At 37.1% G+C, this 12,523-nt stretch overlaps 1 protein-coding gene across 1 annotated transcript; it reads left to right on the top strand.

The window, feature by feature from the left end:
• The first annotated feature begins 531 nt into the window (after nucleotides 1-531).
• LOC126927384 (uncharacterized) lies at nucleotides 532-12,523 on the top strand. The gene is made up of 3 exons (XM_050743540.1): nucleotides 532-973; nucleotides 2,921-3,069; nucleotides 11,923-12,523. Exons 1-3 carry the CDS (start codon nucleotides 892-894, stop codon nucleotides 12,094-12,096), a joined length of 405 nt encoding a protein of 134 aa, XP_050599497.1. The 5' UTR covers nucleotides 532-891; the 3' UTR covers nucleotides 12,097-12,523.

Below are 12,523 nucleotides of genomic sequence, written 5' to 3'. Positions count from 1 at the left end.
TAATATATAAAATAGAGAAAAGCCATAGTTGATTGTAATGGAAATTTAGAAAACCTCAAACTCGATATAGAAGGGAAAAATAAAGGAAAGGAAGGGAGAGATAATTGGAAGCTTGGGGCCAGGTTTAATTCACTGAAACCGGGCTGCTTGTGTCATCACGAAACAGAATTGCCAGTACGTCATTTCTGTGCACCCGTCCTCGTAAAAACGGTTTCACTCGTTAAGAAAAAACGAATAGGCGGTGAAGAGAGAAAAAAGCAGACAGAGAGCGCTTTTAAAAAGCTGACGAAGCGTGCGTTGCCACAACGAGACACACGGTGCTATTTGTCGTTTTAAATTGCGCCGCAACTTGTTTTTGAGATCTTTGCTAGAGACATGTGAAAACACGTTGGAAGTATATTTCTTGTTTTTATGGAATTTAGCTGGAAAATGAAAAATAACGTAAAACATGTACTTACGACTTACAGAGTAATTGAATGTATACACTATAATAACCAGCGATTTAAGGCTTTAAAAGATTTTAAAAGATCGAAAGAAAAGAAAAGAAAAGAAGAAAGATAATATGTTGTGGCAGTCTAACTCGATTTAAGGAAATAGAGAGGGAGGGGGGGGGGCAAAGCTTGTTAATCTGGAAAGAATACAAGCATCAATTTCAAGCACTTATAGGGAATCAAGCGGGCTTGTTAAGGTCGTAAGTTGGACAATTATCCCGTGTTAGGTTCAATCAGCTTAGTCCTACACAAAATTGATCCAATCATGTGAAAACAAATGTATTCTGATTTTTGTCGCAGATATTTCTGGTCTACGCACTCCAGTGACCGCACAACAGATATTGAAACACCTGATTTTCACCTATTCTACAGCGACAACATTTCTTGATTTTTTACAACCATGAAGAATTCGTACTCGGAAATACTTGCAATGCTCATCTGCTTGCAGGTTATTTTCGTCACTTTCTTCCCGTTAGGGGCTGGTAAGTTGATACTGATTAATTATACCATCGAAATTCTATATAACGGCTACAAAAAATATTTGCATCATTACCCTCATTTCCTAACGAAGCGCGTTTTTTTTACCAAGTTTTATATTTCATTTCATAGTATCAAATCTCTGTAGTTACACGAAAGTATTAAATGATAGGAAACTTGATATACACGAATTTAATTAATTAATAGGTTAGTCGATATACAGCCATTATTATTTCATGTGAAATATTACAACGTCAAAAACTTAACGTTCCTGTACGTACAGTATTAATCACAAATTGTAAGAATGTTTACTGATAAGCAAAATAGATAATATGGAAAACGCAGACCTATGGAAAGAGAATTCCTGACATTAGACAGGAATACGCGATTGCACGAAATATTTTATGGTATGTCTAACATGGAGAATATATGCGGCAAAGTACGAAAAATTCATCCTGAGATATGTATACGACCTACGCGGTACGGGACGTGTTATAAATGGTTTCCGCCACTCAGCCGTATTTGAATTTGTGAACACGATCGAACAAATGACGCGACAATTATTAATTGCCGTCTCTGCCTTAGTAACGATTCGCGTTGGAACGAGGTCGAATCGTTCCGATTCCACGCGCGATTAACAAATAATTACAGTGGACATCAATTACTTGGATGACCTTCGTCATTTCAGCTTAAAACGATTAATTTGATCAAACCAACCAATTATTTCAATTAATACAATCTGCACTTTAAACTCGCACGTCTTGTGTATACACACCGGGCCAGAGAAAAGTTTTCATTCGTTCGAGTAGAACCTTCGTAGTCCTTGAGGACGCGTGTCGCTTCTCGTGCACCTAAAGTTTCGTTCAAATTAACCGATTTATTTGAATTCGAGCGAGTGAAAACCTCTTTGTCACCGTGAGTTTGTTACTTAATTCATACTCTTAGATGCCCTTTGCTTTCAATCTCTTACATCCATTCTTAATTAGTCAAGTCGTTCGACTTTTGACAAGTATTTTAAAACCATTTTACTAGCACGAACCTACTTTTTTACTTGAGATTATCCGCTATTTTTATTCAAATGTTTATGTACGTATATACACTTTTGAATTTTAAACGAACCTTCTATTATACCTATATCCTTTAAGTGCCGTTTTAAGTTTCAAGAGACTTTAACTCGGATAGCTCGACTTGGAGTTCTAACGTATACTGTAAAGCACACTTGCGAAGTAAAACAGCAAACACGATATAAAAACTTTTTCCCCATGTAAGAAATCGAATAACCTATTTCAACGGTGCTTTAATCTCATCGATGAAGCATCGATGCAACGAAGAAGCATCGTGATAGCCGCAATGCGGATCCGTTGAACAAAAATTTCCTGGTACGGTCGTTTTCGTAATGTTATTAACCGTTTTAGTGTCGGATGTTTCAAGACTCCGTATCGGTTTGTGCTATGCAGCGCGATAGCGCTTCGTTCATTTATTTGCGAGGAGTACCGATCGACGCGATCGCGTTGCCCTTTTTCATCCTGTTTTTTTCATCGAAATATACCGTTCGACGTGCTCGCGCTTCATTTCATCGGTTATACTGGAAGCGTTACAACAAACACTCAAAAGTTTGCGAAATATTTATGCTCTGCGTTTCGTTTGCGTGATAACATTCTATAATGCAGGATTTGGTTTTCCGATTCAAGAGGTAATTTTTTATATTGGTTTTTTTTTTATTTGGTTTATGATTATTTGAAAAACAAGTAATTACGAGAGGAAACTCTGATATGACTCACGACGAGCACGCTTGAGCGCGTTGCGAATTAATGATCGTGACCATACATCGTGGCACAATTTACCACGGTACGCGAATAGAGCGATCACGCTGCGTGGCGTTAAAACGGTTAGCGTAACTGCGCGTACGATTGTCGAGTGGCAAAGATATTGACGCTGGTAATCGTTTTCAGCGGCTTTAGGAAAACACTGTACTGATTTCGAAGGAGAAGTTGTCTCGCATGGAATGATGTATGTGCCGGGACCATCGGTTTGCAACCTCTGCTTCTGTTACCATTCGGAGCCAAAATGGTGCCGGGCTATCTTCTGTTCACCTCCTTTTGTAAGTATATGCTCATTCTAAGAGCAACCAGCTTAACACAACCATGAGAAACTAAAGTACACCGTTAACGCTTGCATGCTGGTCGTTAAAACACATGCTGCGCGAATAGGGTACACAGCGATTCATTTAACTCGCCTTGAATTAGTTTTAGAAAGACAAACATGGACAGGGATAATTTTTGTCACGAGCCGTTCAATTTATTCGTTCATTAGAACGAATTAATTTACACCTGCTGAGATCGCGATTGATGTGACAAATTTGAAATCTTGTTCCATATAAATATTTTTAAACAAGCACGTCGTAAGCTTTGTATATTTTTTAATCGCAACGAAACTGTTCAGAGAAATGCTGAAATTATTAATTAGAAAAGGAGATTTCTACGCATCGTTGTAAAAGTGTCAGGGAAAATATTGGTGAAACAGTTACGTTGTTACAAGTTCTACAAGAAGAAATATTGAAAATCACGTTCCACTTATTCAGTTGCACGTGTAAAAGGTATCTTGCGTTCGCGCAAAAAATCTCTGAAGGATACATGCTTTATAATAATTGGAGTGTCGAAGTTGTTACGCGGATCGGCGTACACGTACCTTTTAATGAAACTAGGTTACTCATTCGTTATTCGTTCCTAATTTTCAGCTTCACGATTTTTACGCAATAAAATTTTATACACCTGTTCGGTTTATAAATGATTCAATTCAAATTTAACAGAATTAAAGTTGAAATAATCATTTGTACTTCATTAAAAGGTTCTTTCAGCATCTCGTTTTAATAGTTTTATTGGTAATATTTTGTTAATCGTTATATTTAAATGGAGTTTTTCAAAGGAGAGACATTTTAAGGTAGGAAATGGACATACATTTATAATAAGAATTCAGAAGAAAGAATATTTCATACAGAGAGAAATATTCCGTCTGTATGTATAAATAACTACGCTATGAATTTTATATGTATCGGATATTCCTTCTGGTTAATGTATCTGATGTTTTTTCACGCGAGGTAGCGTATATTTGCATCTATATGTCTCTTCGTTTCTCAGTAGTAAAACTTAGCATTCATGCGGCTGATAAGTAGTTACGCACTGACAACGAGAAACATAAAATGAGTAAGAAGCATGAGACATTCTATAAGAAAAATAAAGTTGTTTTTATCTTTCATTGCATATTCGTCAGAATATTGTTAATAAATATTTAAGTTAAGATTTCAGTTGAAATAAATACATAGGATTAGACATTTATTTATATATGTATCTATGAACGCATTTGACATAAAATTTTGATAACGACTAAAATTATATATTCTGATATTAAATTAATTTAATGAGAATAAAAAACTAATTTTTTTAAACGAGATTTTGTATAAAGTTATATTTATTAGGAAAAGTTCGTTCATCCCTTTATAATATGATAGGATTACAGACTCATAGCTGTGTAAATCATTTCGTGGAATAGTACATGTGTGCGTGTGTGTTCTAAGTTTTTATTATAAAAATGCTAAATGTACTAGGAGACGTTTTTAAAAATTCATAAATTTTTCTTCATCAAACATATCAATCGTTATATTGAAAAGTTAATTATCTTTTATTTGTTTCGAGCTGCACATTGATTGAGACATTCGTGTTGGTTATAATTGCGAATTTAACGCAACGAAGTTGTTTGAATCCCTTGCGAGCATGTAAATATATCGTCGAATTAATAGGTCAATTACTTGAGGTTGGAATTGAAAGAAAGGGAAAGGTGGAGGAGAAGTCTTGCGTTTGAATGCGGGACACTTTTAAAGCCCACAGTTCGCTGAAATTGCCAGAGAATTCAATTAAATGGCAAATTAAACCATCGAACTGAATCTGTTTCCAATCGCGAGCTTAGAAGTTCTATCCTTTGAATTTTTATGTCAGTCAACTTTCTTTTTGTACGTACGGTAACGAATATAATTCATGAATTAATGAAGTATGTAATTGGATGAAAGTTCTTCTTCCTGGATTTAGTTTAGACTGAAAAAAGAAAAATTGAGGAGAGGAAAATGCTGTTACGCATACCGAGTGATGCGGATCACTGGGTTATGTGCGACTCGGGCGGATGTTGTTGCCATACCCACTAAAAACCCCTCCTCCTTTTTCCTTTGCTTTGAGGACAGACAACCCCAGACAACAAAACCTGTCGGCAGTCATCAGGTTGTCCTTTCATGCCCCGTCGTATCTTCTTCTTCGGGCAGTTATTCTGTATATTCTGTATTGCTCTCGTCATCTTCTCAGCTAGTTCAGAATACTGGGCTGATCTCCTTCTGTGGTTCTTTGTTGTCTTGTATCTCTGCCTTCACTGCTCCGAGTAGTTGTTGTTGCTCTCGTTCTCCTCCTTGCCTCCTTCAAGGCCTTCGCTGTCACCCTCCTGTGAGACATGACGGTCTTGCGAAATTGCCTGAATTTATCCCAGCTCTCGTTCTTGGCGGTCACCGTGGCGATCAGATTGTCCACGTCTATCTTCTCGCCAAGAGCGTCCTCCAGCTCAATCCTCCTGTCCGTTCACTTCGGGCACGTGAAGAGGGCGTGCTCTGCATCGTCGTTAGGGTCTCCACAGTCGAGACAGTTGCTGTCGCTGCTCTTGCCAATCCTCTCTCTATAGACACCAAAACTCCTGTAGAGGTGGCCGTGTGTGCGTTATATATTTATTGGATGTGCGTGATAGTTGTAGTAGTTGGGCCTGGTCCGCTGTAATTGTCACTGGGGGCTGTAGATGTCGCTGCCGTCGTCCGACACTAGTTAGTGTCGAGTGGTGGTATTTGGCTTGTCGAGTGCCGCCACACTCCCATTCCCGGTTAACAGCTGCATGGTGTGATGATCGATGTCCATCTTCTTTTTGGTAAATAGCAGCGCACTCGGCATTAATTTCCTTGCGCCTCCAGTTCCTCCTTCAGCTCGTTGCCGTCATCCGCGCCGATCCTGGTCTTATGGATCTTGTTCCTCTCGTAAGTCTCTCCGAGCATCTTTATCTTTATGTAGATCGGGAGATTCCCGGTCAACACGCAATGTGCCGCGTGGGAGACGGTACGGTATGCCGTCGTTGTTATGCACAGGGCCGTTCGTTGTGCCCGTTTCAGCTTCTTCCTGTTCTTATCGGTATTCGCTAAGCTAATTCTTCTTTCTGAACCCATACTGCCTCCGATGGAACGGGTCCGTTCCGATGCATCTCTCGATGATCTTCTTAAAGCATTTTTCCCAGATCTTGCTCATGGCTGGGAGTATGCTTATCGGCCGGTACGCGTTAGGGAGACTGGGATCCTTTCCTGGCTTCCTTAGCAATATTACTCTGGCCGTCTTCCAGCAGTCTGGTTCCAGCTTGCTTCCAGCTCCTGCGTCCAGCAGTCCAGGAGTCTTCCATCGACTCCTGCAGCCTTCTTGGTGTTCATTCTTCCGGCGGCATCGACGACATCGCCTTCGCCGATGACGACGCTGAAGCTGATGTCTTCTTCTTCTTCGGTCTCTGCCTCTTCGCGGCCCTCGTAATGGGAGGGTCCGTGTCCCATGGTGAATAGCCTCTGTAGGACTGATTCCACCATGTCGATCGGCATGTCGTTAGTTGGTTTCTTGCTTTTGCATCTCCTCATGACTGTGCGATAGGGTTTGCCTTCTTGCTTTTCTGTATGGATGGAAACGCGTTCGAAAAGTAGAACGGAGTAATTAGCGATGCACGATCCCAGGCTGGTGAATATTTTTCCATCGGGAGAAGTCAGGTCGAGCGATACAAGATTTATATGCTCGTTCTGCCAGTTATTTCAACGTCTGTTACGCGATAGAAAATGAACATAAATGAATAATAAATGTATTACAGCCATAAAGATTGCTTGATGTACGCCACCGTATTTCCCCTATTTCTCCGATACAATTTTCCTTTTTTTTTTCTTTGCCAAACACTTTACTAATCGGTACGTATTCGAATTATCCTCAATTATTCTCGGTTGTTTCCGTTTCCTTTGGATTTACATAAGTACTCGTTTGATGTACGTGCAGAGTGAGATAATAACTATTAACAGCTATAAAATAAGAAGCGAAAATACGTTGAAACTCGACTTCTAGATTCGCGAGACTTTGCAGAGCTTCGAAACTCTCGTGTTTCAAACCTAATAAAAAGTTGTAGAGGGAGAATTACATTGCGAGATCTGTTAAGGAAAATCGTATCGTTGTAACAGGATTATTTCAGCGAGGGAAATTCCGTGTTGCGTGTAACGCGTTGCAAAGCCATGAGCTTTCTTTCGGGTTAATATACATAATCGCCTTATCGAACTTTCCATCTCACACGTGAATTTTGCATTTCAATCTTCTTACTTGCAGTCAAGTCCAGTTTAGTGTGACTAAGCTAAATGTTTCAGCCCTTCCAGGTAGAATATGTTTTATAGAGAGACGTACAACTCTATGAAGAGGAGATCAATAAATTGGGTTATCTTTAAATCACTGACAATTATTTCATCGACACGATTTCACCGACAGCGAATTCACCGGCAATGTCTATCAAAGTTTATTTACCGATACACCGAGTGAAATCACCCACAATCATTTCACCAATATTCTCCTTCGTCGATAATTATCATGCTTGCCACTACATGTTATCGTTGATTATATGTCTTTATTTACACATTCGTTTACGCGCATAACGAGATAAACGAAGAAACGAAAATGATATGTTGTCATGATGTATTGTTAAATTACTAAATAACACGAGTTATATATCTACCTACATGAAAGCTTCTAAATATCAATTATAATTCATGAAAGCACACAAGCTATTTTGCTATACACAAATAGAATTATAAGGAAATGTTACGTGCTAATGATTTAACGAAATCTATTCCTCTGTACATTTGACATTTCTGTATTATTACTTGTGTACTTTCTGCTCTTATTTACGTCATCGGAAGTAAAAATACGTTAAGCGAATCAGCTAATCTATTTGAGATATTCAATGGCTCGGTCTTCTCTTATGCGACTACCAAGTAGAAGATAAGTTCCTGGTTATATAACATTTTATAACATCCAAATTAACTATTTTTTTTCTTTTTCTTTTTCTTTTTCTTTTTCTTTTTCTTTTTCTTTTTCTTTCTCTTTTTCTTTCTCTTTTTCTTTTTTTCCCCCTTTTTCTTTTTCTTTTTTTTTTTTACGTGGGGGAAATCCGCTCGGACACGAAGCCACTTCTTAAGTGGCGTGGTAGTGAACATCCAAATTAACTGGGGCACTAATTAGCTGAAGCTTCTAGTCAAACCAGGTATCAGTCTTTGTACGCAAAGGCATTCATTACAATCGTTTAATGTTTGAAGAAACACCGTTACAAATTCGTGATATAGGAGAAAGCGATTCAAAACTCGGATTCATTTGTTGGAACGACGCCGTGGGCAAAAGTACATAATGGAAAACTTTCTTCCAAGACCAATTGATAGCGCTGACGTAATTAAAATGTGACGATATTGCCAGCGACGTTTCTCCAAATAGACGACTAACTTATTTACGAATTGCCGTAACACGATTGCCGCTGGTAATACGGTTAGTAATCACTTTATTGAATTTTCGCTTGACGTGACATCGTCGAGTTCCTAGAGAGATTCTTCTCCCTTGTAAAACTATGTTCCTGCAACGACTGTATTTGTTGAATTACCGTTCGTGAACAAGTCCTTCTCTTTATTACGTGTAATAGATTCTTCTTTTTAAGTTTTAATTTACGTTGGTAATTTTCTATAATTTATTACTCGAATATGGTAATTTTTTCTTAAAAAGTTTGCTTTTTCTACAATTATTTTACGACAAAACCCATCAAAAACATGATGTATCTATATATACCCTCAAATATTATCGGTTTATTCTCAAGCTATAGTTTAATTTCGGAAATTGCCAATTAAAATCATAAAAAAAAGACACACAGAAAGTTCGTTAAAATATTCGATTTTCCAATCAAGATATAGAATTTATTCGAGTAATATAGATTACAGTAGCGATGGTGACGGCAACGATGAATGGACTGATTCTTCGTGCGAAAATAAATTGGAAGCGCAGAAGGATGCATTGTTTCAGGGAATATCGATTTTCAAGCATGGTTTTAAAGTACGTGTGCGCGTGACTAGGTTTGTTAATTAATGCCGCTCCCAGGTTTTCAATATATAAATGTGACACCTACATATCTTTAAGCTTAAAACAATTGGACTAAGAATTTCGTTAAATTTAAATCAATATTTATCTTTTTAAACGCAACAATATTTTTAATGACAACTTCACGTGTAAATCAAGTGCATACATATTCGATCGTTCTTGAAAACCTGATTCTCTGCGAAGAGAAAAAATCCTTGAATAAAGATTTGATCTACGTTTTATATGCTACGTTTTACATCCACCTCTTTTCAGATATACCTCTCTATTTAAAATCATAGATCGTCACACTCTATAGGTATTTCCTTGAAAAGGTTAAAGTCGTTCTGTATAAAACCCAATTCAAAGGGGAAGGAAATTCTGCGAAAAATTCTTTCAGATTTCCCTATGTTTGAGCTCGAATCAAAGCAATCCTGTATAATAGGATAGGATGATAGGATGATTCTGTATTATTCCTTGTGTACTTTCTGTTCCTGTTATTTACAATAGGATGATTATGCGTTTAACTTCTCATAGAATCTCTCTGATTCCGTATGATATCATCAGTGTTTTTGAAATATGTTATTAATGTCGTAACGTCAACCGTTTCCAGTGCAAATTCAATTTTGAATCGCAATTTCCACGTTTGCGTGGCAAAAGCGTAAAATCGATAACGCACGCAAACATGTCTTCTTTGCTAATGGCGTACTATAAATATAAATATTTGAATAAATATTGCGAATTTCATATTGCTAAAAGATTTATACTATTTGTTCGTAAATAATCGTCGGATCTATATTTAAGTTGAAACTGCTGCATTAGATCTCTTTTCTTACTTAAAATTATTTGGATTGGTAACTTGGATGCAACATGTAATTTATTCTTCTTTTATAAATAGTGTACAGAAGATACCAATTCAGAGAAATGGAAGGAAAGTCTAAAAGCAAAGAAAATCTACAGGAAGATAAAACGTTCGAGCCTTGACAGGCTATATAAGATGCTAAGTAATCTTCCTAGTCCTGCAGTTCTTTCTATTTTCATCAATAATTATTGGTATATGTTAGGAATGCAATTAGAATTTTTGTCCTCAAGCAAAGTATAATTTCAATTTTGTATGTAAACCAAAATATTAAATATCAAATAACCATCAAATAAAATTATATTGTATGGACTACTGTTTCTTTAAATATTTGAATATTTGGTAAATATTGTTTATTTAAATATTTTAAATTGCATGAAAAAAAAAATGATGCAAATAAATCATAGGGCATTTTAACCAAAGAGACCAATATCTATTTAACTGTGATTAAATCGTCACCGTTTAACGCTCTATCTCTTTTATTAACTGTGCCTTGTTAAACTACAGAGGATTACAGAGGATGCGTTTTTTTGATAAACAAACGTTCTGACAAATACGGCAGCAAAATCAGATATGTAGATTCTTACAACAGCAGTTATATTGTATGAATTCCGTTTTTCAGAAGCTTTATTTGTGAACGACAATTCGCCAGAGTACGGATTCACTGTAGTTATAGCTGTAGGATCTCTATCTAGTTGACAGATCTGCTTTACGTAAAGCATTCCTGTCTCTTGTTCTACCTTATCGCGATTCTCTCCTCACCTTATACGCTTTGTCGAGGAAAGTAATATCGCTACATATCTCGGCTCCGGTTACAATAATTAGTTTCCGCCTAAACTGTTAGAACCGCGTAGCACGCACCCTACTCTCGTTTATTAAACATTCAGGCCATCTGATCGCATGCGACGAGTTTTATGTTAATCCCGACCAATTACAATATCTTTCTCTCGTTTACAAGGGACGACGAGACTGGCAGTTGCGTGCTTTCCAAAGCAAAAGCCACGATATCTGCATGATAACCTAACCTCAACCGATTTTGTTGTACTATTCTTAAGTGGACTTCGTTTGTACCATTTTCGTAACAAAAATAGAATATCTGGAACACAGCATTCCGTTATGCGATATTGTCAATTTCTAACATCTGAAACATCAGAGATAATTTTTTCCCTACAGTTGTAAATTTGTGTGAAAAATTACGAACGTAAAGGTGTTTGGCGCATGTACAGTTCTCCCCACCCCCCTCCCCCCTCCAACCATCATTTGCGTAGACATGCTAGAAAGATCCACTTTTCCACGGTGAAACTGTCTGTATTGTAATTTCATTTTGACAATGGTCCAACATCCGACTATGCATAAATTTAATATTAATATAAGCAGGTTTCATGCCAAGTATTACACATCTAACGTATAAGCACAAGCCCTGGTTTTAAATGCCTTGTAGTAAGACCGAAAAGATTATTCAGTTGGATGTCTGACTCAACATCAATATTTTACTTAGATGATAATACGTCGAGAGCATGTTGGTGGATGGAATGGGAGATGAATGAAGGCTTACTTCTGTAAAATACATAAAATACAAGTCGGAATGAATTTTGCCGCTTGGGGACAGAAAAACAGCTGACTGATACTGTCATACACCTGAATTTATAAAATTTTGAAAATCGATGTAACCTTTGAACTTTATCGTATTTTGTTTCATAGCACAAGTTATTCTTCCCGAAATGTACGTTTAGTGTTATAATATATTTGACCAATGGTTCTCAAATACTAGTTTTGCAAAAGCAATGGTGGAATTGCAGCAATTCTTTCTTCTTTCATTCTTTGAATGACCTGGATTTTCGAGTAGTCTAGTGACGATTGATCCGTACAATTAATCGATTTCTTTTTATTACAGAACTGCAAGAAATTCCGCGTTGAACGCCGATGTTGCGAGTTCCAATGCCTGGATGAGGTTGGCACTGAGTATTGGTCCGGATCTGATGTGGTTATCGTCAATGGTTCACCTAAACTTGAAAAACGTAGTGTATTGTGGACGCTGAGCTTAGTGATGGTAATTGTAATATTTTAATTTCTCAATAAAGATTCCGATGGCGCCGTTAACAAAATTCGTACCTTATAAACATCGACGATTAGCTTCAGCCATCGGGAAAAGAAGTAGTGTACAATTTAGTGTGTTAACGAAGAATCATTTGTAACTGAATAATTATACCTCGAGAAGATTATGCCTGAGTAATTATATTTATTCTTATTTTCTTCCCCTTTATTTCATTTTAATAGATTTTTGTATTCAAAGAGCGAGGTATGGTTATATCAGACGGGTTAATTTGTTTTTACATATGTCAAAAGAATGAAAGGAGATGACGATGAATCGGTGACAGGTAGAAAATTGTAATCTGTTGTATTTCCATGGTACTGTAGTTGATTATATTTTGTTCAATATTATTCATATTCTATCATGTAATTTGGGAATATACATACATATACATATATGAAAA

Source organism: Bombus affinis, unplaced genomic scaffold, assembly GCF_024516045.1.
Source record: "Bombus affinis isolate iyBomAffi1 unplaced genomic scaffold, iyBomAffi1.2 ctg00000092.1, whole genome shotgun sequence".
NCBI lineage: Eukaryota > Metazoa > Arthropoda > Insecta > Hymenoptera > Apidae > Bombus > Bombus affinis.
Note: the sequence above shows the minus strand (reverse complement) of the source record. Positions and strands in the feature narration are given on the sequence as shown.